Here is a 27,377-nt window from a genome sequence, read left to right as displayed (position 1 = left end):
CCGTTTTTCGTGAAAATGGGCCAGTTTTATTTTTCAAAAAAAGGGCATGAATAGCCTTTAGGAGGCTTGTAGAGTGCTCCGGGGGGGGGGGGGCAAAAAGAGGAAAAAATGGTCCATTTTTTGCTAAAGTGGCCTTGTTTTTTGTCAAAAAAAAGGACATGCTTAGCCTTTAGGAGTGCTCCTGGGGGCTTGGGGAGGGGCAAAATTGAGCAAAAAACGACCCATTTTTTGTTCATTTCTCCCCTCCCCAGCCCCCAGGAGCATTCTGCAAGGCTCCTAAAGGCTATGCATGGCCATTTTGGTGAAGGGGACGGGGTTTCAGGAGGCAAAAAATGCTGTATTCAAGACACACCCAGATTTTCAGCCCCCTTTTTGAGGGAAAACGGTGCGTCTCATACTCCGAAAAATACGGTAACTTTTACCCCTAACAAAATCAGATTTGGTTACTTTTTCCTATGAGAGGTTATGGGACAAAATGAATATGTTAAAGCACCCATTTTGCCAATAAACTGTTTCCAGAACACAAAGTCTAAAATTGGGAGCTCACTCCGATTATGTTGTGACATCATCAACCGTATCCTTTGTCAAATTTGGGCAGAGCCTATTAACAGAGTATATCCTTCGGATAAAAAAGAAATGTATTTCTCAATTTGTAGTTTCCATAAAGTACCGTGATGTTCCTGAACATTTCTATAACTATATGGTATATGCATTTTATAATGTAGATAGATATCAAAGGATATTTCACAATATATATATATATATAAAACTATTTTTATCACTCCAAAGCATTGTTGTTGATTATTGTTTTTTAAATTTCATTTAATATCTGTACATTTAACACTTTCTATTTTTTTCTTGTATTCATTTTTTGTATCAGTGATCATTCAGGATATGTACGTCCTCAACCAATACCTCGCAGCTTAAACAGTGATATATCGTATTTTGGAGTTGGTGGTAAACAAGCGGTGTTTTTTGTTGGACAGTCTGTTAGAGTAAGTATAATCTAATATTGCTTAATTAACCTGGATTAATAATAGCCTGCTTCTTCTAAGAAAAAGATTGTGAATATATGGGGGAATGGGCCAATTGTTTGTGGTAGAAGACGAAGTTTGCCAGGCTGTATTTGGGGTAGTAAAGATTTCAGTGTCAAGTTACAGTATTGAAATAACATATCTGCAGTATTTATTTATTATTCATGCTTCTAGACCGCCCCCTCTCCCAAAAGGGACTCGGGGCGGTGTACAGTCCATGCAAAATATATCAAAATACAATAAAAATTGAATATGTACAGTTGGAATGGAGGAGGTTAAAAATGGAATTAAAAGAACTGTACAAAGCAATATATATAAATATAGGATTTTGAACCCCTAAAACACACACAATAAGTTAAAAACAATACCCCTAAAATAACCAGTTAATACATTTGCCAGGAGGGATAGTTGTAATTATGCCAGGCCTGCTAATCGGAACAGGTGAGTCTTCAATTTTTGCCGGAAGGAGCGGAGGTCGGTAGTGGTTCTAATGTCGGGGGGGAGGTCATTCCAGAGGGTTGGGCCCATCACAGAGAAGGCCCTACTCCTTGGTGTCGCCCGTTGGCATTGCCTAGTGGACGGCACCAGGAGAAGTCCCTCTCTGTGTGAGCGAATTGGCCGCAGGGATGTATGTGGGAGGATGCGATCCCGCAAGTAACTAGGTCCCGTGCCATGGAGCGCTTTAAAGATGGTAATCAGCACCTTGAAACGTACCCGAAAAACCACAGGTAGCCAGTGCAGCTTGCGCAGGAGAGGTGTTACGTGGGAGTACCTCGTACTCCCCATCACAGCCCGCGCGGCTGCGTTCTGAACTAACTGCAGTCTCCGGGCGCGTCCCAAGGGCAGCCCCATGTAGAGAGCGTTACAGTAATCCAGGCGGGACGTCACCAACGCGTGAGTGACCGTGCGTAGGGCATCCCGGTCCAGTAGGGGGCGCAATTGGCGCACCAGGCGAACCTGGTGGAACGCCCCCCTTGCCACGGCTGCCACATGGTCATCCATTGACAGCCGGGCATCAAGGAGGACGCCCAAATTGCGCGCCCGTTCCACAGGGGGCAATTGTTCGCCCCCTATGGCCAGCGATGGAATCAGCTGGCTGAACCGAGGTGCCGGTAGCCACAGCCACTCAGTCTTGGAGGGGTTGAGTTTAAGTCTGTTGTCCCCCATCCAGACCCCGACGGCTTCCAAACACCGGGACATCACTTCGACAGCCTCGTTGGGGTGGTTTGGGGTTGAAATATACAGCTGGGTATCATCAGCGTAGAAGTGACACTCAACCCCAAAACCACGGATGATCTCACCCAGCGGCTTCACATATGTGTTGAACAGGAGAGGTGAGAGGACCGACCCCTGTGGCACTCCACAAGTGAGTGGCCTCGGGGTCGACCTCTGTCCCCCTGTCAACACACATTGCTTCCGGTCGGAGAGGTAGGAGCCGAACCACCGCAGAACGGTACCTCCGACTCCTATCCCCTCCAACCGGCGCAATAGGATACCATGGTCGATGGTATCAAAAGCCGCCGAGAGGTCTAATAGGACCAGGATAGAGGAACAACCTCTATCTCTGGCCCTCCAGAGATCATCGACCAACGCGACCAAGGCTGTCTCTGTGCTGTGCCCGGGTCGGAAGCCGGACTGGCGTGAGTCTAGATACTCGGATTCGTCAAGGTGTTGTGGAAACTGCTGCGCCACCACATTCTCGACAACCTTCGCTAAAAACGGAAGGTTGGAGACTGGACGATAGTTAGCTAGCTCCATTGGGTCGAGTGCAGGCCTCTTAAGTAAGGGTCTCACCACCGCCTCCTTCAAGGCGGCTGGTAAGGATCCCTCACCCAATGAGGCATTCACCAGGCCCAGAAGCCAGCCTCGGGTCACCTCCCAAGATGCCAGTACCAACCAGGAGGGACACGGGTCCATTAAACATGTGGTGGGTCGTAGCCGTCCACGCAACCTATCCAAATCCTCGGGGGCAACAGAATCAAACTCCTCCCAGGATGGTCTCACAAGACTCGCTGTTGGCGGCCCGTCTGGTCCACTGAGGGGGGCCCATCCGCTCCGGATCTGAGCGACTTTATCCTGCAGATATTCCCCAAACTCCTCTGCTCTGCCCTGCAAGGGTGCCCCCTGCGTCCTCTGTGACAAGAGGGAGCGGGTCACCCTAAACAGGGCAGCAGGGCGGTTATCCGCGGACGCAATAAGAGCAGCGCAATATCTACGTTTGGCCGCCCTTAATGCCACAAGGTAGGTCTGTAAATAGGCTCTTACCTGTGTTCGATCAGATTCGGAGCGTGAGGACCTCCACCTGCTCTCTAGACGTCTCCTATGGCGCTTCATCACCCTCAGCTCCTCGGTATACCAAGGAGCCCGGGTGGGTCGCTGCCGCAGGAGAGGTCGCAAAGGCGCAACCCGGTCCAAAGCCCCAGCCGCCGCCCTATTCCAGGCGGCCGCTAGGTCCTCCGACCGAGCGCGGGTCAGGGCTACAGGTAATGGCCCAAGCTCCGTCTGGAACCTATCCGGCTCCATCAGGTGCTTGGGGCGGTACCAGCTTGGACCATCTGGTCCCGCCTCCTCGCGGTGGGGGGTAGCGCCAGGGAAGTCCAGCCGGAGACATGAGTGATCCGACCATGACAGGGGTGTAACAACAAAGTCCCCTATACCCAGATCACTCGTCCACTGCTCAGATACAAAAACAAGGTCCAATGTGTGGCCACCTTCGTGTGTGGGGCCCTGAATTAACTGGGTCAGGCCCATGGCTGTCATGGAAGCCATGAACTCCCGAGCCACCTCAGACGCTGCTCCCGTCGACGGCAGGTTGAAATCCCCCATAACCACAAGCCTGGGGATCTCAACCGCCGTCTCCGAGATCAGCTCGAGGAGCTCGGGCAGGGCCGCTGATGTATAGCGAGGAGCCAAGTATACAATCAGCAAACCCAACTGCCTCCCTGGGCCCCATTTCACACCAAGGGACTCACACCCGGATATCTGAGGAACAGTGAACTCCCTCGGCTCTAGACCTTCCCGTATAACTACCGCCACCCCACCACCCTTACCCAGGGCCCGAGGCTGATGGAATGCGCGGAAACCTGGTGGGCACATTTCCACGAGGGGAAAACCACCCTCGTGGCCCAACCAGGTCTCCGTTATCCCTGCAAGGTCCAGCTCCCCCTCAGAGATCAGCTCATTAATGAGGGGGGCCTTGTTGGTTACGGACCTTGCATTGCAAAGCATCAGCCGTAGGCCCGGGCTCTGTAGTTCCTGGCCACCTAGATTGCGGGGGTTGGTACAAACGACCGGGCGTACCCAACAGCCACGGTCTCCCAACCGACCTTGTAATCTTCTTTTGTCCTCGCATCCCCCCCTCCCCGCGACCGTTGTAATCAAACAACCCTCTATTGGAATAACTTGTTCCCTCTCCCCCCCCACTCCGCTCACTTCCCTCCTGGACTCACCTGTTCGTCTGGCACTGGCTTCCCTCCTGGCCTGGTTATCCCCCCCTCCGTTCCCAGAACCCCCTAAAAACAATATAAAACATTTAGCTAAAAAGCCCCTCAGCTTCCTCTTCTTCCACCTCTCGGGGTTCACAAACCCGTCATCAAGGCTGGCCCCTGAGAGAGCCAAGGGCCATACCTGCGAAAGAGGGGACTCCCGCAGGCGGAGCAGATCAGACCTCGAATAAATTAAAACGTTGTAATAGTCCCAGTAGGGTAGGGGTGCAGATAATACAAAATTAGTAATTAATAGAGTCTCGGTGGAATGGAGGGTAGAAAGTTAATAAATAGAAGAGTCTCAATGGAGGGTAGGGGATATTCCAGTGTCCAGGTGGTACTTGGTACTTGGAGGCAGGGGGGGGGGAGGGCAAGAAATGATTAAATATCCCAGGTGGTAGGGGGAAGGCAAAGGTAGCAAAATGGTGGAGGGTAGATGAAAGTTCAGCTTAGCTGTTTCCAGGTGGATACAGTCCCCCCCCCCCGATGGATGGGGGGGCCTGGAGGGGTATGGGAGCAGCCAGGAATGATAAAATAACCCAGGAGTCCCTGGCTGCGGCTCCCTCCCTTCGTCTGCCGCCGCAGGCATCTCCCTTTGATCCTCCGACTGCCTCTGCCTCTGGCTGCTTCCCAGCCCTTCTCACCTATCAGCTGATTATTCCAATGTCCTGTTGCATCCCGTTGCTCCCCCTTAAGCCCTTTGATGTCTCTGGGTCTCTGGGGGCCTCCAGAGCCTCTCACCCCCTCTTCCTTACTCCTCTTCTGGCATTTCTGGCTTTTCAGCTTCTCCTTTCGGTGTTTTCGGCGCCAGCACCAGCGCCGTCTGCGCAATCGCACCATGCCATCGCCATTGCTCTCTCCTTGCTGTTTACAGCCCTCCGAGCCTCTTTCCTCTCCGCTCTTCACCGACCACCCTGTTGGGCTAATATCAGCCTGAAACATGCCTGGGTGGTGGGGCTGTCCAACTCTCGACCCCCTTCGATGGTATGGGGGCCGGCAGCAGTCCCTACCCGGTCGGGAGTTCCATGGTGTTCCTGGAGCTCAGAGGATGACCGCCATTCGTAGGAAGCTCCTCCTCCCACAATACAATAGCAGAATTGGAAGGGACCTTCGAGATCTTCTAGTCCAACCCCCTGCCTAGGCAGGAAACCCTATACCAGCGATGGCGAAACTTTTTTGGCTTGCGTGCCATAAGCGAGGGGAGCGCAGGGGGGTCGTGCATGGGCGTGCTGCACCCATAATGCAATGCATGAGCGTGCAGCCCCGCATGACAGGCGCACCTCCCCCCCCATTTTTTGCATGCTTTTTTCGCTCTTGGCAGGCTCCAGAGGCTTTATAGGAGCTTGGGGAGGGCGAAAGCAGCCTCTCCCGCCCCGTCCCAGAGGTGACTTCCGGTTTGTCCATTGGGTTGTTTTTTGTCCTCGGGAGGCTTCAGGGAAGCTCCGGAAGGCCCCTGAAGGTTCTGGAGGCTTAAACCGGCCCTACGAGCAAACCGGAAGTCCATTCCCAAACTCCCGGTTTGCTCGTAGGACCAGTTTTTGTGCTCCGGAGGCATTAGGGAAACTCCTGAAGCCTCTGGAGGGCCTCCAGGGGGGAGGCTATTTTCGCTCTCCCCAGGCGCCTATAAAGCCTCTGGAGCCTGGGGAGAGCGAAAAATGACTTTTAAAAAGTCTGAACTCAGCTGGCCAGCGCAACACCTCGCGTGCCCTGACAAATGGCTCCACGTGCCACCTGTGGCACTCGTGCCATAGGTTCGTCATCCCGGCCCTATGCCATTTCACACAAATGGCTATCCAACATCTTCTTAAAGACTTCCAGTGTTGGGGCCTTCACAACTTCTGGAGGCAAGCTGTTCCAGTGATTAATTGTTCTAACTGCCAGGAAATTTCTCCTTAGTTGTAAGTTGCTTTTTTCCTTGATTAGTTTCCACCCATTGCTTCTTGTTCTGGCCTCAGGTGCTTTGGAGAATAGTTTAACTCCCTTTTCTTTGTGGCAACCCCTGAGATATTGGAACACTGCTATCATGTCTCCCCTAGTCCTTCTTTTCATTAAACTAGACATACCCAGTTCCTGCAACCGTTCCTCATATGTTTTAGCCTCCAGTCCCCTAATCTTCTTTGATGCTCTTTGTTGTGTGAGAACTGCATTGCTGGTATGGGGTAATAAATATTTCCCTTGCTATGTTTTTATATTTCATGGAATTATGAAGCCAGATTTATTTTCCCTTGAATGTTATATTTGCGAAAGTATATAGTCTTCATCCAGTGCAGTTTTGGTGATGTAAATTTCCTGTATCATAGTGTTGACTACTAGAATTGCTTGCAATGTAACTTCATTTTTTAAAAAAAATAATAATTATTAGATGATAAGCAAACCTGCAAATTCTCAAGATGTTCGTGAACTTGTCCTTTCAAAAGAGGATTTTGAACAGAAAGAAAAAAACAACGAACCTGTATACAGAACCTATATAAGAAATAGAAAGGTAAGACAATAGTAGTATTTTAATCATTGGATTAATGCCACCTTTGAAACAGTCCTTTCACATTTACAACCTGCTAGGATTTAGGAAACCAAAGTATTTTACTGAAAGGATGCCTGAAAGATTAGAGCATACACAGTGTGGCCTAATTCAGCTTTTGTTAACTGCTGAACTGAGCTAAAATCCATTGTAACCTAATGTGCCAACTGCATAGATAAAGCCTCTAGGCGAATTGCCATTCTTAACCTCGCTAAAGTAACTTCTTGAAATGTAAAATGTGAATTCTGCTTGCTGAAACTTAAAAAATGTGTGTTCTCATAACTTTCATTTTCTTGATTTCAAAATGAGTGAAAGCTAATCATTATCATTCCTTGTCTAATTTAATGTATTCTTTTTTTAAAAAAAATCGAATAGCCATCGGATTCTTCCCACATTGTTAATGTTGATGAGCGATTTCTGCACAACCTTATTTTGGAAGAGAAAGACAGAGACAGTTTTACTGCTGTTGTCATTACTGGAATGCAGCCTGACCATGTACGATACCTGAAAAGTAATTTTCACCATTGGATAAGAGAGTTAAAGTAAGTATCTTATGTGTCTAAGCTTTCAAGTAATTTGATTGATGATTCTAATATCTTACCATACTTAGAACTTTTTCTCCTGTACTTCTAAACATAGAAACTGCATTATATAGTAGCATGATGTTGAACCAATGCCATGCATGCTGGAATTGGCACACAAAGCCATCTCTCCGGTCACGCGAGCTGTCGCCCTTTGCTCTTCCGGGTCACATGCTGGCCAGCTGGTTTTTGTGCACACAGGAACATTGGAAACTGGAGGAGTAGTGTCCCGGTGTTGCGGCAGACTGGGGCAGGAAACCTCAGTCAGCCAGAAATGGGACGTGAGACCACAAGGATGCGAGAGAAAACAGGTTTAATGATGCATCAGAGTTCAGAGCGTTAACACAGCAAAGTCTGAACTGCCCTGGCTAGGCCAGGACAGAGCTTTAATACCCCCTCGGAATTTAGGGGGTTACACAGGCGTGTTCTTCCAGGGAAAATGAGGTACAAGGGGAGGTACATTTTGGATTCATCATCATCATTACAACTTTTACAGTAAGATGTTACAAATATTCTTTTCGGCATATTACAGAAACAGAAGTGAAATTGTTGGTTACAAAGAAAGAGAAGTAAAAATGTTAGCCTGGGCAATCTCTTCATAAAATTTATTAAAATGCTAAATGCCATTTCCTTATTCCTTATCTTACAACATCTGTTTTTCTGTGCCCTACCATGAAGCGTTTCGCAACCCATGTGTCACTAAGATGTGTAATATTTTCTATGCAAGCTACAGAAGTCCTTTTAATATGCAGACTTAATTAATGCTTTTTATCAAGGAGTTTATCAAGGAGTCTGGGGGCTCCTATACCCTTCAGGTGATGGGGTTATTTACCTGCTGCCTCACCGGTGCGTATGTGCGCACTGGACTCTTGGTCTTTCTTCATTTTCTGGTGAGCATACGTGTGCAAAAACCAGCTGATTTTCACACATGCATGCGCAGCAGAAACCGGAAGACCAGGTGGCCGGTGTGCATGCTTATGCCAGAAATTGGAAGCATACCTTCCCGGCGCGCACATGTGTGCTGGTTATCTCCCCTCCCGGTTTGTTGGCGCATGCACGCACACACGCTCTGGTTTGCCAGCACTGATATAGTATTTAGAATATTAAATAATAGACTAAAGTTTTTTGTTTTATTCCATTTTTGTTGTTTTGCTTTTAGCTGAAATGTTATGGAGTGGGAATACTTTTTATTAACAGCCAGGAAACTAGAATTTATATATAATCTTCCTGGCTTCTATATACAAGTTGTATTCTTTTTATATCTTTAAAGTATTTAGTGGCCTATTAAAAAATCCTGCAGTGCTTATTTATTTTATAGTTTGGTTAATGAATTTTTTGATTACAGACACATATATCATTACTACATCCATGGACCAAAAGGAAACATTACTAATTTGCAAATTAACGAAGAAATGGTTTCCAATAATATGGTTATTGAGGTAGGATCTCTCGCTATTGGAAGTAAATCAAAGAACATACTTGTTTTACTTGTTCTATATAATCTTAAGCAGTATTAGCGATGAATGGAGCATTTTCATCCTCTTCCTCCATAGTCTAGCCACCAATATATCCCTCCAAAATTTCTCTATTGATTTTGAATCCTATTAGGATAATTAATGTTTAGAATATATTTTCTTTTTATTGTAACCAGGTCTGAGAATTTTGGTTAATGGATGCCATATAAATGCAGTTTAAAAAGTATGAACTATGTTTTACTGGTCATGATAGAAAAGAGAGTTAGAAGACATTGTATATAAAATCTTTGATTTATGACCATTTATTTAACAACCATTCAAAGTTATGGCACTGAAAAAAGTGGCAACTAGCAGGTATTTAAAACAGTTGCAGTATCTTGGGGCCATGTAATCACTATTTATAATGTTTTCCAAGGGGCTTCCAGCAAGCAGAGAAAATGGAAAAGTTGGATTGTCTTAACAACTGGCCAAAAACAATAAAATTGGGCACTACTCTCTTAATGACCGTATCACTTAATAACAGGAGTTACAGTCTCAATTGTAGTTGTAAGTTGAGCACTACTTGTAGTACACTCATGTTTTAAAAAGTGCCTTTTTTATATCCAGTTCATTAATAACCTCATAATTTTGCGATTTATCTAAGAGTTCTTTCAAATATTGGTAATAAAATTCAAGTTTTAAAGAATAAATTGAAGCATTTAATTTAATCTTCCTTGCTTTTTATTACTCATGATACCTTTTGTCAATAAATTCATAGACAAACTAATACTCATTGTCTGTTTAGATTTCACTATTTGAAAAGGGGAAGACACCTCAGATTGTGAATCTTAGAGAAATCAAGGATGATATGCAGACTTTATATATAAATACAGCAGCAGATAGCTTTGAGTTCAAGGCTCGTGTTGAAGGAGATGGAATAGTGGAAGGAATTATACGTTACCATCCTTTCTTATATGACAAAGAAACCTATCCTATCTCTTCTTCAAGTGAGTAATTGCTTGGGATAAAGGCTATTTATCATTCACATACTAATATGATCATAATTGCATGATTTTAAATATTGTACTATCTACCCTGTTTCCCTGAAAATAAGACCTTTCCGGATAATAAGCCCAATCAGGTTTTTGAGGCCACGCGCTAAAATAAGTCCTCCCCGAAAATATTGCAACACAGCAGCAACCATGAGGTGACCATGTTCACCACCTCCTGCACCTCAAAAAGACCTTTCCGAAAATAAGGCCAAGCACTTATTTTGGGGGTCAAAAGAAAATAAGACCTTGTCTTATTTTTGGGGAAACACCGTAGCATTAGGGGGCATTGTAAAATGCCTGTATTGAAAGACAACTAGGTTTTCGAATACCAATTCTTGGTATATTGGATCTATATTAAATATATATTGTGCCACCCTTACTTCTATGATCCAGTAACCTCCACTCTAGCATATCTGCCACTATCTTAGCTATTTCATTTAATGTATTTAAATGTATTAATTGTCTTATTATTTTAATCATTTAATTAATTAAAGTTAGTTTCAATTGTTTTGTCAAATTTTAAGCTTCCCAAAGTTGCATGACAGCAAGATGAGTGGTGAATAAATTTAATAAATAAATACATAGGGAGTTGGGGAAATAGGATTGTTTTTATGTGAAGGTTTTTTTGTAACTTTCCATTAATCAATAAGCTACATTTCAAATCAATTTTGTAGAACTTATTGTGATTCAATTGCTAGCTCACCCATTCTCAGTTTAGTTAGGTCTAGATATTTTTCTGTCCTCTAAATAGACCTTCAATTCTGAATGTACCTTCAATCTAAGAATCCAGACAAGGAATGGGCGTTGATGGGGAGAAATGTCTACATCAAGAAAGAATTTGATGATAGTAACAAACTTGTTAGAGAGATCTCTTGGACAAAAAGATTGCAATTTTAATGAAAAATAAGAAAAAAGGCTCCAGTGATAGTAAGGGTGATGGCATGTGAGAATGAGGAGACAGACTCACAGCCAGGGTAATGGTCTGAGATAAAGCAGTTCAGTCCGCATGTGCATGCACAGCATTTAAGAAGAATCCTTCATATTCCTCAGAGACTGAAAAGAAACAAGAAGAGAAATAATTTCAGTCTGCCAAGATTCTATTCATGTAACCTTATAATAAAGTAAACTTAGTTCATCTGGTTGTGCTTCTTGTCTTGACCTGGCAAGGTTGGCAGTTTTTAGCAGCCACAACTATTGGTGGATGTATAATACATGTTTGATAATACATTGGCCTCTAAAGCAACGGTTCTCAACCTGTGGGTCACGACCCCTTTGGGGTCGAATGACCTTTTCACGGGGTCGCTAAGACCATTGGAACTCTAAACTTTAGACTCCCCCTCACGTTCCTCGAAATCCCCCGCGGATGGGCTCCAGAGTCATCGCCAGCCACGCAGAGGGTCACCACGGCTCCACGCCATGGAAAACAGGTGTGCGCACACACCCCATACAATTACAGCCTCGGAGACTTTGTAATGGCGGGAACTTGTTCTCACTCGCTCGGGCTTCTACAGAAGCTGCCCCCCAAAGCTCTCCAAAGCTGTCCGAAGCCCTCCGAGGGTATTGCCAGGTACTTTTAAGAGTGAGTGAGTCAGACAGACAGACAGACAGACCAGGAGTGGGTTGCTCCCTCTTCTCTGGTTTGAATGCGAGAGAGAGCGCGGGTGGTTTAGTGGCCCGCCTTCTTTGCTAGTTCGGGCGGGTGGAGAAAGGAGGCATTCAATAGTCGAGGGCAAAGGTGCTCCCCTTCGCCCTTGGTGGCAAGGGTTCCTTTTCACAAGCCTCCTTTCTTTCTCTGCCTGCCTGAATGAGCGAAGGAGGTGCTGGCCCAAAACTGCCCGCTCACCCAGCCAGCCCCCTCCTGTCTTTTGGCATGGGCTCTCTGGAGGGCGAGGGAGGTTCTTTTCAAAGACTGGCTTCTTTCCTTCCCGCCTGCGGCTGGAAAGCAGACATTTTTCCAGCGGCGGCAGAAACACAATCCCAGGCAGTCAGTTCCGGCTCTCCCTTCCCCAAGCATGTCCTGTTGCTGCTAGAGCCGCTTTTGCTGAGTCCGGCGTGGTGGCGATGGCAGAAGCAGCTGCCAGCGAAGCTATCAGCCGCGGCACCGGATTCAGCAAAAGTGGCTCCAGCAACAACGGGACCAATAGGGGGTGGGAAATCCATGCAGAGGGAGGAAAACGCATGCATTCCCTACCCCTTCCATTGGAAACGAGGCAACTGTCAAGAGAGAAGAGGGCAGCGCATGCCAAGTGGGCTTGTGCAGCAACCGAAGAACAGGAGGCAAGGTGACCACAGTGTGTGTGTTTGTGTGTATGTGAGAGAGACAGGCAGGCAGGCACAGAGAGAGAGGAAGGGAGGGGGGAGACAGAGACACACAGAGAGACAGAGATGGGGAGGGAGGAGAGACAGATACACAGAATTACAGAGAGAGGAAGGGAGGAGAGAGACAGAGACACACAAAGAGATAGAGATGGGGGAGGGAGGAGAGAGAGACAGAGATACACAGAGAATTACAGAGAGGGAGGGAGAGAGGAGAGAGACAAAGCCACCCACACAGAGAGAGAGATAGACACAAGCAGAGAGAAAGAGAAAGAAAGGAAGAATTGGTGGTTGTTTTGTTTTTCTTTTTTTCTTTTTAAAAGAAAGGCACTCTTACCACTTAGAGCTGAGAGCCTGCTCTTAAACTTCCCAGACAAAATTTCATTTATTTGTAATTGGAAATAAATATTTCACAATATATAATTACATATTGTTTTTGTGATTAATCACTCTGCTTTATGTTCAATTTATAACAATAAAAATACATCCTGCATATCAAATATTTACATTACGATTCATAACAGTAGCAAAATTATAGTTATAGAGTAGCAACGAAAATAATTTCATGTTTGGGGGTCACCACAACATGAGGAACGGTATTAAAGGGTCGCGGCATTAGGAAGGTTGAGAACCACTGCTCTAAAGCAACAGTACCCAACTTTTTCAAGCAAAATGTTGGCTAATATACACAGTTTAATTATAGGAACCAAGCACAGTTATATAATACTCTCCTTATACATAAACTTCTCATTTGATTGCATTAGAAACTAATTTCATTAGCAATTTTTAAAGTAAAATTTTAAGTAGGTATCTGGTTTGCACTTCTTTTTCATAATTTGGAAAAGTATTCTATTTTGCATTTCTACATACAGTGATATGAAAATAACTTTTAAATTTAGGATTGAAAGATGATGAAGATGAAGAAGAGGATTGTTATATAATAGAAAAAAGAGCCAGAGGGGAAGAAGCTATTTTTAAATGCTTTTGGAATGGAAGATTAATCCCATATACAACTGTAGCAGAGTAAGACTGAATTTGTTCTAAAGTTTATACATACCGGTATACATACATATTTTTTATTTCTATGTTTCTAAATGTTGTCTTTTCCTCCCAAGTTTTGAATGGTGTACTTTACCCAAAAAGAGAGGGCTTATTCCAATTGAATGTTACAACCGAATATCTGGTGTATTATTTACAAATGACAAGTTTGAAGTCACCACAAACAAACTGAGTTTCGTGGAGTTGGAATCAAAGTTAAAAGATAAAAATACACTTTTTACAAGAATTGTTAATGGACAGGTAATATTGAATTTATTTGTTTGCGAATACTGTTTACACACCTTTAGAAAATAATTAAGAATAAATTTTATTGTGGTTTTTGGTTTTATATAGTAAGAAAATGCAATCTATTGTAGTTTCAGAACAGCCTGAGATTTGAGGGGACCTTTGTGATACATCAATTTATCTTTATTCTTGCCACAAAACTCAAAAGATGTTTCATTAATTGTGAAATTTAAAAAGTTGTCTTTATCTAATTTCCTGCCTTTGTGTGAATATCGCATCATAAAAAAATTATTAAGGCGATAAATTATTATATTGATAGAATAGAATATTGAGTGATGAATGCTCATCCAGCAATCTTTTAGAAATATGTATAAAAGAGTTGAATGTAACAAAAAGGGTTGTAATGATTTCTGAACCCTGGAATACTAAATACAGGTCATCCTTGACTCACTACCACAATTGAACCTCAAATTTCTATTACTACGCAAGACCGTTATTAAGTGAATTTTGCCCCATTTTATGACCTTTTTTGCCACACCTGTTAAGTGAATCACTGCAGTTAGTGAGTTAGTATCATGGTTGTAAAATAAATCTGACTTTCCATTGACTTTGTTTGTCAGAAGTTTGCAAAAAGATGATCATAAGTCCCTGGGACACTGCAACCATCATAAATATAAGTCTGTTGCCAAGCACCATGTGATCATGGGGGTGCTGCAATAGTCAAGTGTGAAAAACAATCATGTCACTTCTTTCAGTGCCGTTGTAACTGAACAGTCGCTAAAGAAATCAGCATATGCGTCGAGGTCTACGTGTATGGATACAAGAAAATGTAAATCAAAATTCCTAATCAGACACAATGAACATGTAACTTCCTCTTTAACTTTATTGCCCTGAGCACCTTTAAAAATAGGATTAGAATTATAAGTATAGTTTTTAAGATATCCTTTGGGAAAGGTATAAATTATTAACCAATTACATTTAAGCTGAATGATGAATAATGCCAAGAAGAGTAAGCTTTGTTCAACAATAATCATTCAATAATTGAAAAGATTATATATATATATATATATATATATATATATATATATATATATATATATATATATATATATATATATATATATATATATATATATATATATATATATATATATATATATATATTATATATGTACAACTTTCCACAGGAACAGAGAATGAAAATTGATAAAGAATTTGCATTATGGCTCAACGATTGCCACCAAACGCATGATAAACAAATCAAATTTACTCAGTTTAAAGAAATGGCTGCACGTACTGATCAGGCTTCTAAAGGAAAACAGAAACCTTGGGCTACATATGAGGCAATTGAATGGGATGGAAAAACATATAAAGTTGGGCAGCTGGTAAGTTAATTACTTTTGAAAAGATTGCATAATGTATATTTGATGGGCTGTGTAAATGCTACATAATCTAATTAAATTATATTTTCTTTGTTGATTAAATAAATTATATCATTTCTTAAATTGATAAGGTTTTTCTATATGCATGGAAATAATATTTGAGGTTTAACTTCCTTTTTCAGCTAGTGGACACTGTAAGATTTTTGAGAGCAGGTCATTGGGGCTTTTAAAAAATTGTTGCCATTACAGGATTTATATATTCATAAAATAGCTTTAATAGTGGGTGTAAACCATTTGTTTATTGAAGGCATGATATTGAGGTCACTGATTAAATTTGCCTGGCTTTCTACCATGTTCCCCAGCATATTTCCCATTACCTATCCTTGCAAGATAAGTGCATATAAGACAACTGAGATGTAGCTATTTCTACTATATTTAGTTTGGAAATTGTCAATGGGGCTTCGAAGACTTCTTTTTTAAAAATTGCTGGAGGTTGGCCCTATACTCAGCAATTTAAGTGTAATATTTTTTATTCATTGTATTTGTTTATTAAGTTTTATGCTGAACACCTCCCCTGCAAGGTGACTGGTTGGCTTACAAGTTATAAAAAAAGTTTTAAAAAATTAACATATTTTTTTAAAACTACATAGATTAAAATATTATTAAAACTGTACTAAAACCAAAACATTTGTTTCCGTTTCATTTATTTAACTGAGTTATTTTTATTTAATTTTAGGATTTGTTTGGAGAACAGATCATGTTTTAGTCATATATGTGCAGAAAACATTTTAAAAAATTAAAAATAGTTCACGAACTTTTAAGTCCTGGAAAGAAAATTCTAAGATAATTTTAAATTGATTTTTTTAGAAACAATCACCTTTCTAACCATTACAAAAGAATAAACAGAGGAATTAATTATAACTACCTATTATTGAAGCTAGTTTCTCCCTAGCAAACTCTTGCTTTGTATCATTGCCCAAAAGGAGACTTTATGAACTGCATTAGACTATAGTTTTGTCAAAAATTATTTCTGAAACGCTATAATAAACAGAAGTATAATGATGAAACTTTTTATTCGTTATTTACATTTATGACGAAATGTTAGATCTTTTTTTACAAATTATAACAACATATAATTTATTTTAGGATTAAGTTAAATCTTTATGTAAAAAATAAATAAATGCTGTTTATGTGTTAGGTGAGATCAATTAGAAGAGCTCCAGTACTTCATGGCAGAATTCAACATTTTTATCTATATGGAAATCATGATGGAGATGACTTTGCTCCTGGTGGAGATGTTCAAATAGCTTTGGTAAGTAAATAGTCTCAAGTTTTAAATTAATCCATTTATATGGTTGATTCAAGCCTGAATAGAAAAAAATGTAACATAAGAACTGTACTGAATCGGGTTATGTAATCCATCATTCTATTCTCATGGATTTCCACTTATCCATTTCCAAGCAACTGTATTAAGAAATGAATGTCTCTGTTATGAAGACTTAGCCACCATGAATCAATAGCCTTATTCACCAAAAATTGATCATCTCCAATTCTAAAATGCCACAATTTTTTGTAATGAATTACACTAGAATCAAAATGGAGTTGCATGGTGCAAGTAAAGAATAAGTCAAAATTACAGATAGTCTTTGCTTACCAATTGCCTTATTTAATAATCGCTCAAGATTAGGACCGCGCTAAAAAAAAGTACCTTTACAACTGTCCTCATATTTACAATTGTGGCAGCATCTATGTGGTCATGTGATTAAAATTCAAGCACTTGACATCCAGCTAGTGTATACAACCATAGCAGCATCTCATAGTCATGTGAGCACTGGTCATGTAGGGGTCTCAACAGTGGTGGGTTTCGAATCCCATTCCAACCAGTATGGTTAGAACGGGCCCGGCGTTGCTCACATGGACACGCGCAGTGCGCACATGCGTCGTACCTGCCAGCGACTCCTCTACAAGCCTCCACGACACTCCAGCTGCTCGGCGTAGTGTCGCGCAGGCGCTCTACATGCCATGCACGTGTGGGAAGCGCCAAAGGCTTTAAAGGATAGGCAAGGAGCGCGGATGGGCACTCCGGAGCACCGGAACGGTACCTGGTGCTCCCGGCAGGCTCCAGTACGCCCGTACCAGGGCGTACCGCCTACAACCCACCACTGGGCCTTATGACAGCAACAACTTATGACCCTAATTCTGGGCTCAATTACAATCAATGTTGAGAACTACCTGTACAGAAGAAAGTACAGGTAGAAGAATGTAAACAAGGAAAGATTTATTTCAGTAGTATTAGCTAATAATTAATTAGTTATAATAAGATTGGTGCCAGGTCTTGATCCAAAGTCTTTCCAGAAAACAATACATATGAAAAGAAACTTGAAAAAATATAAATAAAAAATAAATGTTCACAAAATAAAATATTTCTCAAAAATATCTGATCTTTAAGTAGTACAAAGCTATAGTAACAAACAGCTTCTTAAAAACGGATTAATTCTTGTGTGAAAAAAGGTTACTTAATAGCAAAATGGTGCTTGGTGCTCACCATCAGAAATATTTTGCTTTTTTATTGCTTATTATTTTAGTCAATTCTTAAAGAGACAATATAAAAATAGTAATCATACAAGTTGTGAGATAAAATCAGTACTTTAAAATGTCACCCCAGTTAATATGTAGTTTTTAAATCTGCAAATATTTATTAGAAAATACATTAATAAATTGACAGAATATAATTTTTACTACAAATCGTTAAAAACCATAATTTTAAAAACTAAGCTTTCTTTGATACTGTATTCTTAATTACAAGGGAAAGAATACATATATACATGTACATATACATACATACATACATACATACATACATACATACATATATATATATATATATATGTTTGTGTTACAACCCCTGGTATGACCTAATATGGGAGGGAGCTCACTCCTCCCTCTTTCTGTCCTTTCGGCTCATCACAGAAAACCATCCAGGCAGAAACCCATATTTTTATTTTTAATGTTGCCTTTTTATATTTGTGTTGTATTTCTCCCTTTATTTTATCAGCACAAATACAACACACATATATATATATATACATATACATATACACACACACACACAAACACACATACACATATATATATGTATGTGTGTGTAAAATAAAGTTATATATACATATATGTATGTGTGTGTGTATATATATAAAAATATAAAAGGCAACATTAAAAATAAAAATATGGTTTTCTGCCTGCATGGTCTTCTGTGATGAAGCCGAAGGACAGAAAGAGGGAGTGTGACCTTCCTCCCATATTTAGGCATACCAGGGGTTGTAACACAAATATATACTTATTTCCCTGGCTCAACTGATAAGGAAGAGAACCCAGGGCTTAGTGGTTAAGACTCCTGCCTAAGATATAATCAGCCTGGGTTCTAATCCCAGTAAGGGTATGGCTAGCTGATGAGAGCTAATTAGCTCGAAATAGATCTATCCTAGTCTCCCTTTATTTATTTATCAGTACAAATACAACATATATATATATATATATATATATATATATATATATATATATATATATGTATGTATGTATGTATGTATGTATGTATGTATGTATGTATGTATGTATGTATGTATGTATGTATGTATGTATGTATGTATGTATGTATGTATATATATATATATATATATATATATGTATATATATATATATATATATATATATTTATATATATATATTTATATATATATATATATTTGTGTTACAACCCCTGGTATGCCTAAATATGGGAGGAAGGTCACACTCCCTCTTTCTGTCCTTCGGCTTCATCACAGAAGACCATGCAGGCAGAAAACCATATTTTTATTTTTAATGTTGCCTTTTATATTTGTGTTGTATTTGTACTGATAAATAAATAAAGGGAGACTAGTATAGATCTATTTCGAGCTAATTAGCTCTCATCAGCTAGCCATACCCTTACTGGGATTTGAACCTGTGCTGTATTATATCTTAGGCAGGAGTCTTAGCCACTAAGCCACAGGCTCGCCTCCTTATCAGTAGAGCCAGGGAAATAGGTATGTATTTGTGTTACAACCCCTGGTATGCCTAAATATGGGAGGAAGGTCACTACTCCCTCTTTCTGTCCTTCGGCTTATCACAGAAGACCATGCAGGCAGAAAACCATATTTTTATTTTTAATGTTGCCTTTTTATATTTGTGTTGTATTTGTACTGATAAATAAATAAAGGGAGACTAGTATAGATCTATTTCGAGCTAATTAGCTCTCATCAGCTAGCCGTACCCTTACTGGGATTTGAACCTGTGCTGTATTATATCTTAGGCAGGAGTCTTAGCCACTAAGCTACAGGCTCGCCTCCTTATCAGTAGAGCCAGGGAAATAGGCATGTATTTGTTTTACATATATACATACACATACATACATACATACATACATAGATATACACATATACATAGGCATACATATAATATTTATATGGATGGATGTATAACTTTATTTTAAATATATTCAAATTTTAAAGTCTTCCTGAGAAGAAAAATACACAAATATATGTAGATATAGGTAATTTTATACTTCCGTATAAATATATTAATTTTTAGGAGCCTCGAGCATTATACAATGAAATAAAGATTATTCCAATATGCAAACTTGATCGTTCGGTGTCTGAAGCAGAACTGGAAAAATACATTGATGAGGAAATGGCTCGGTAAGTTTGTATAGCTAATAAATTATTTTATCAATTTAGAAATAAAAATTAAACACATTAAATAAAAGTATTAACCTTTCACCCAATTAAACATTATGTTAAAAATTGATTCATTAATAATTAATTGACTTAAGATGCATAGTTTGATTATATCTGAAATAATACTTTTGAGGTGAGAACATCTTTTCTCCCATGTAGTACACTTTTTATTTCTTGAAGCAAGCACATTTTACGTGACATTTTCTTGAATTTTGGTGAATACTTCTTGCTAAGATTACACAATTTGTACAATTGGTAATAGATTAATATTAATAATTAATTAATACATGTAAGCTAAGGACACTTCAAATCAATCTCAATTCCTTGTGACTATACAAAGATGTGTATTAGAATTATTTGACAATAAAACATAAGTAGCTTACCATTGTCTCTTAACAGATTTTTTTCCCAACTTCCTAGTTTTTCTCTAACCCTGAGATTTTCCTGGGGCCTTCTCATCCAATCATTAACTCACTTTAGTTGATTTGAGTTAAACTGGAGGTTACACATTGCTTTATCCTGCAGTGGCTAAATAAATTACTATATTGTTTATAATATTTTACAGAAGAAAATTGCCTAAGTAATTAGGTGCATTTTTATTGTTTTGATAATTTAATTCATCAGTGTTTTACTTGATTTATTTATGCGTGCAATTTATATAGATAACTATTTTGCCGAAGTGACTCTTAATACTTCTTTTCTTACTAGATTTCCTGATAGTCTGTCAGTAAAATGGCCTGAGGGAAATGAATTATCACCAGATGACATTAAGTGTGCAGGATTTACAATAGGTTAGTATTAATTTCAGAGATAGCTTATTTCAACTTATTTCTCATAAATACGTGGATTGATTATTATTTCAGATAGTAATTTAAAATCTGATTCAATTTATTTGTTTTTCATGTTTGTTGGTTGCTCTGTTTTTTTCCCTTAGGAGCTTTACAAATTGAAATACTGAATAAAAAAGGCGAGTCTATCCAAAAACTTCCAGGACCAAGTCATGGAGGATTAAATAAATTACTTGTGCAACTTAAGGTTGTTTTGCACTGTAAGCATGCAAGTTGTATTTTTCCTTCATTATTTTAATGTATTAATATATACATTGTATGTGTGTGTATGTGTATGTATATATGTGTGTGTGTGTGTGTGTGTGTGTGTGTGTTGTATTTGTGCTGATAAATAAATAAAGGGAGACTAGTATAGATCTATTTCAAGCTATTTAGCTCTCATCAGCTAGCCATACCCTTACTGGGATTTGAACCTGGGCTGTATTACATATTAGGCAGGAGTCTTAGCCACTAAGCCACAGGCTCTCCTCCTTATCAGCTGAGCCAGGGAAATAGGTATGTATTTGTGTTACAACCCCTTGTATGTCCAAATATGGGAGGAAGCTCACTACTCCCTCTTTCTGTCCTTCGGCTCATTACAGAAAACCATCCAGGCAGAAAAACATATTTTTATTTTTAATGTTGCCTTTTTATATATGTGTTGTATTTGTAGTGATAAATAAATAAAGGGAGACTAGTATAGATCTATTTCAAGCTATTTAGCTCTCATCAGCTATCCATACCCTTACTGTGTGTGTGTGTGTGTGTGTGTGTGTATACACACACACATACATACATACATACATACATAGCTACGTGACTTTGGATCAGTCCCTCACTCACAGGGTTATTATTATGGGGAAAATAGGAGGAGGAAAGAGTTTAGCTATGTTTGCTGCCTTGAGTTATTTATAATATGACCTTATATAATATTGTATTGTCAAAGTAAATGTAATTAGAAAATGAGTGTTAGTGTTTGCCATTTATATTACCTTCATGTATCATGCCAAACCAGGTTGTTTCTTCATTGCTATTTTACCATTTCCTCTGGTTTTGCACTTAGGTTTTTACTTCCTTCCCAAAAAAAAATTTAAAAATGGAACTGAAAAACAGTTTATCCTTGTATGAACAAGTCCATGTTAAGAAATATTAGAAGCTCTGTTTACTACCCTGCTACTAAGAATAGTAAAAGCTGATAAATGCTACAGTTTTGTTATATATTCAGTGAAGTTCACCCCCTGAGATAATATCAATCTATGGCTGCTTTTTAATGCACTTGAAGAACAAATTTGTTATTTTAGTTCTTAAATTAAAATAGATTATATTTTCCATTTTTAAATGTTTGAATTGGTTTTATTTCAGCTAACTTACAAATAGTGTTGCTTAACAACCCAAATCTGTTGTCTGTCTACACATACATACATACATACATACATACATACATACATACATACATATATATAAGTGTTATGTCAAAGCACCTGGTATGCCCAAATATGGGAGGGAGCATACTGCTTCCCTTTTGCTTTTCAGCTCCACCCTAGGAGCCTTCCAGGCAGGAAACCATTTTTGTGTTGCATTTGTGCTGATAAATAAATAAAGGGAGACTAGTATGGATCTATTTCAAGCTATTTAGCTCTCATCAGGTAACCATGGTTCTTTATATATATGATACATACACACACACACACACACACACACACACATTGTATTTCCCAAAAAATAAGATGCATGCTTGCCACCTGTTGTCCATGCACAGAGAGATGGGATGCTCAGCCAGTCTGATCACACCCTGAAAAAGTGTTTTCCCAAAAATAAGCTCTAGAGCTTATTTTGGAGGCCCCCCCAAAAATATAAGACCAGGTCTTTTCGGGAAAACACAGTACTTACATACACATTGCGTGTTTGTGTGTGTGTGTGTGTGTGTGTGTGTGTGTGTTCATGTATCTATCTCCAATTTTTTTCCAAATGCGTTAGAATTAATAACAGATTGATTTATAATATAATAATGTATCTCTGTTTTTCTGTAAGCTTCTGATAAAAATAAGGAACTCATTTCTCACATCAGTCAATATGCAGTGAAATGGGCTTACTGGTTCAAAAAAATGGGTAAGTGGCGTTTTGTTGGTTTTTAGTATATTCTACAGTTGAATAATATTTGATATCTTAAATTTAACATTTCTGATTATACACAGAAAATATTATTGAACTTGGAATCTACACACTAACTCTACAAGTGGTGTTGAATGATAGTAATACAGACACTTATGCAGGAATCCGTCTTCCATCTAAAATATTTAAATTCCGTGTAAGAGGTAAGTTTTTACCAATAAAGGCAAATATCTGTAGCTCAGGAATGAGGGGTCCTTGCTGCTGTTTTGTTGCAGACATTTCATTACCCAAACTAGATAACATCATCAGTGCTAGAAAAGAGTGCAGTTTGCTGTCAGTTTATATTCTAGAACATTTTATGAATTATATTCTATAATAAACTGACAGCAAATTGCACTCCTTACTAGCACTCTGATTATGTTACCTAGTTTGGGTAATGAAATGTCTGCAAGAAAACAAGCAAGGTCAGAGAGCACCAAGGACCCCCCATAGGTAAGTCTAAGTGATGTACTCTGTTTTCACGTGTACTGTTTATATGTAACATTTCATATTTTTATGCAATGAGATGTACAGTAGGTAAACCTCAACTTACAACCATAACTGAGTCCAGAATTAAGGTGGTAAGTTGAGACAATTGTTAAATGGTTCACTACCTGACCATGCCTGATTTTACAAAAGTTTTATGCCTGTCATTAAAAGACACCATGGTCGTTAAAAGAAATCCATTATATGCAATGGGTATGTTTTTTTGCCAGAAACAGTAAGAAAATGCTGGAAACTGGTAAAAAAAATGCTGAAAATTGCAGCCATATGGCCATAGGACATGGCAAATGGTCACAACTGCAAACCAATTGTCAAGCATCCAAAACGCTATCACCTGGCCATGGAGGGCTGTGTCAAAAATGGATTGTAAGTAGCTCTACTGAGGTCTGTTGTAACTTCGCTCGCCAAGCAAGGACTACTTGTAATATATTAAAAGCATTTTTGAAAACGTTACTAAAATATAAATGAGCTAAGTGTTTAGGCATTCTCCAAAGAATAATTCTTTCAGTCAATGGAGAAAAAAAAATAGATTTCATTTTAATTATCTAAGAAAAGTGGCTTTCCCAAGAAAAAGCAACATAGACATATTAGAAATGTATATTAAAAGTATGATTAATACTTGAAAAACTGACCAACTAAATGTTTTTAGCATTGATTTGTTCTTTTGGGGAGTATCCATAATTATGTCGATAGAATTGTCCTTCATTTGAACTATTAATTCTAAAAGTTAAACACAATTTCTCTAAATAAATATATAGTATTATCATATTTTTGTTTATCTCAGTTCATCCTAGGGAGAAATAAATTGCAATTTAAAGATGTTGAATTGTGAAAGCAGCTCCATGTTTTACTCTGATAGTCTATTCCTCGGTCTGTAAAACAAAGAAAATAAAACATTGCTAAATATTCTATCAGTATATACTGTAAAAAATGTCCTTATATGTAGCTTGCATTAAACAACTTTTATAAGTATGCATTTCATGTACCATGTGTTGTAAACATTTTGGCAATTAAGTTGAGTTTAATGTAAATGTTTAATTAAAATACTATAAAATCATAGCACTATGCCAAAATGTTTAATTTTCCCCCCGCAACTCTTGGGTACAATTCTATTCATCACAATTCATCTTTACACTTATTCAAGTATTAACATTAACCCAGGATGAAAATTCTGTAAGATATGATATTGTAGGTAAGATATCCCCAAATCGATAAAGAACTATCATAACTTGCTGGCCCATGTGAGATCATTTAAATGTGATTAATAACTGGATATCATTAAATTGTACGTTAATATGGTGATTTGACTATGTTGAAAGCAGAAGCTGATGAAGATAGCAAAAAGTGAGTAGAGCAGTCAACAGCGTGATTGGAAAATTCCAGTCTCCACCAAAATGTTGAATTTTTCTTTTCTTTTCCTCAGAAGGTAAACCTCAGAAGTTTACAATAGGTATTTTGGAGACTCCATTTCGGATAGGGCATCCATTCAGTATTCCTCTAGATGTCCAGGATGAATTTGGACATACCACTCTACTGACGAAAAATATTATACCAGTCCTTGAAGCAAGGTAATAGTTATTATTTCATTTTTATAATAACAGAGAGAAAAATACTGTATGATCCTAATTTGGTGTGAATGCTGGGCATTCTGTATTTCATAACTATTTATTTGCTATGTGTTGTCATAAAATTAGAACATTTTCCTTTAGAATCTCTTATATTTCTGCTAATTACAGGGAAATGTATGGAATGGAATGGAAATGTTTCTTCTATCATAGTTAATTTTTTCTGCTCTCTTAATAAAGTGAGAATATATAAAATGATTGATGTGACAACAGTTCTTTTTAGGTGTGAGTAGTTAATATCATGTGTGACTGTTCTGTAGAGCAAACAGTTAGCTGAGGATTCTTTTATATTTTTTTCTTCAAGCAAATACAGCTCCCTCTTCTTTTTCTCCTACATTCTTGCCTCCCATTTAAAAAACAAAACAAAACCTGAATCAATTACAGATAAATAGCTAGATTTGGGGGTATTTTATTCTTGGGTCTATGTATAATAATTTGCACCTTCTGTTAAATCTCTTTATGAACATTGTTTAGATACTACTACTTATCTCTTCAAATAGCTCTTTGAAACTCTTTGTTAAGTTCCTGAGCTTTTTGTCTCCCTTAGCTTTGGCTTTTCTTGTCTTGGCAATTTCTAGGCTTTGTTCTGATATCTAGTTTGCTTTCTTCTCTTTCTTAATTTTGGACAGTCTCTTTTCAAATTCATTCTTAGCAACTTCTTTAAATTCATTCCATAATTTGGTTCTCTAACAAACAGATTCAGGATTTGAAAGCAATTTCTGATTTTCTTCTTTAGAATGCTGGGAGTAAGTTGAAAATAATATTGTGGAACCTAAATGACTTTCTTCTTCTTTAACTTTGCTTGGAGCTTGCCCATGAGCACTTCTTGATCTGTTCCACAGTCAGTACCCGTCCATGTCTTTGGTGCTATAATTGAACTCCTTCACCTCCTTTCATCAATAACATAGTCAATTTTATTTCTATGTACTCCACCTGGGGATGTCCAAAATAGAAGCAGTTTGGTTGTTTGACAATAACGTTATTATGATAAAATCACTGGAATGCAGAAATTGAAAAGATGGTCTCCTGCTCCATTTTGGTTTCCTAAGCCATACAGTCTAACTCAGAGGTTCCCAATCTTTTTCGGTTTGCGGCTCCCATAACACTTCGGATTTTTTCCGCGGCTCCCTTAATAGGTACATCCGGTTTTTTTTAATTTTTGACTTTTTAAGGATTTGGAAATCTACTTTTTAGTTCGTTAAGGTTAGGTTAATTGAAAAATAAATTAAACACGAGCTTTAAATTCACAATTTATTGAACATCGTTTAATGATTTAAAATTATTAATGGGATGGATGGGCTTGTTGTTCGCTGCACAACTTCTCAAATCTTGGATCAGAAAAATAGCTTTTGAAAAGTAACTTAACCACCACACTAGCCCAGTGGTGGGCAACCTTTTTTTTCAACTGAGCCAAATCTCGCCAAAACCACGATTGAAATTTATTTGGAGAGCCGCTCTTGCTTAGCAACCAAAATTTTGGGCTCAATTGTGGTCATATGTTGTTTTTCTTTCTTTCTTTCATCTCTCTCTCCCACTTTCTTTCTTTTTTTCTTTTTCTTTCTCTCTCTCTCTCTGGCTCTTTGTCTCTCCCTCCCTCCCTCCCTCCCTCCCTGTCTCCCTCTGTCATTTTCTCTGGGTGTCTATCTGACTCTCTCTCTCTCTCTGTATCTGTCTCTCTCTCCTCCTTCCCCCATCTCTGTCACTCTGTGTGTGTGTGTGTGTGTGTGTCTGTCTGTCTGTCTCTCACTCACTCTGTGTGTGTGTGTGTGTGTGTCTCTGTCTCTCCCTCTGTCTCTCTCCCCTCCCTTCCTCTCTCTCTGTCACTCTGTGTATGTGGGTGTGTCTGTCTCTCACTCATTCACTTAATCACTCACTCTGTGTGTGTCTCTCTATCTTTCTCTCCCTCCCTCCCCCTCTCTGTCTCTCTCTCTGTGTGTGTGTGTGTGTGTGTGTGTGTGTGTCTGTCTGTCTCTCCCTCTGTCTCTCTCCCCTCCCTTCCTCTCTCTCTGTCACTCTGTGTATGTGGGTGTGTCTGTCTCTCACTCATTCACTTAATCACTCACTCTGTGTGTGTCTCTCTCTCTGTCTGTCTATCTTTCTCTCCCTCCCACTCCCTCTCTCTGTTCCTCTCTCTGTCTGTCTGTCTCACTCACACACACACACACTGTGGTCACCAGAGAGAGGGAGTGAGAGAGGGAATCAGAGAGAGACTGACAGAGACGAATCAGAGACGTACTTTTAGCTACCTGGCAGCGGCGTTTTGCCTTGGGGGGCTCCTCAGAACTTCCCAAGACTTCGGAGGGAAGTTTACAGCCCTCCCTCGGAACGCTTCGGAGGGAAGCTTCTGCAAAGGCGAAGCTTCAAGCAACAAGTCTCCCAGGCTTTAATTTGCCGAGCTGTGCGCACGCACCTG

The 27,377-nt window shown here is 39.5% G+C and overlaps 1 protein-coding gene across 1 annotated transcript in view; it reads left to right on the top strand.

Annotated features, from left to right (window-relative positions):
- Positions 1-27,377, top strand: part of SMCHD1 (structural maintenance of chromosomes flexible hinge domain containing 1) — an 84,408-nt gene that overhangs the window by 9,554 nt on the left and 47,477 nt on the right. Inside the window, exons 6-20 of the mRNA XM_081951395.1 lie at positions 881-995; positions 6,882-7,001; positions 7,413-7,579; positions 8,964-9,057; positions 9,878-10,079; positions 13,340-13,463; positions 13,556-13,739; positions 14,912-15,109; positions 16,305-16,418; positions 19,712-19,818; positions 20,566-20,648; positions 20,792-20,905; positions 22,716-22,793; positions 22,880-22,999; positions 24,763-24,907. Of these exons, the coding sequence (XP_081807521.1) occupies positions 881-995; positions 6,882-7,001; positions 7,413-7,579; positions 8,964-9,057; positions 9,878-10,079; positions 13,340-13,463; positions 13,556-13,739; positions 14,912-15,109; positions 16,305-16,418; positions 19,712-19,818; positions 20,566-20,648; positions 20,792-20,905; positions 22,716-22,793; positions 22,880-22,999; positions 24,763-24,907 (1,965 nt within the window). The remainder of the gene's footprint in view (positions 1-880; positions 996-6,881; positions 7,002-7,412; positions 7,580-8,963; positions 9,058-9,877; positions 10,080-13,339; positions 13,464-13,555; positions 13,740-14,911; positions 15,110-16,304; positions 16,419-19,711; positions 19,819-20,565; positions 20,649-20,791; positions 20,906-22,715; positions 22,794-22,879; positions 23,000-24,762; positions 24,908-27,377) is intronic.

Source organism: Natrix helvetica, assembly GCF_964273705.1.
Source record: "Natrix helvetica genome assembly, chromosome: 4".
Classification (NCBI taxonomy): Eukaryota; Metazoa; Chordata; class Lepidosauria; order Squamata; family Natricidae; genus Natrix; species Natrix helvetica.
The sequence above is the reverse complement of the archived record's forward strand: the minus strand, read 5'-3'. Positions and strand labels throughout refer to the sequence as shown.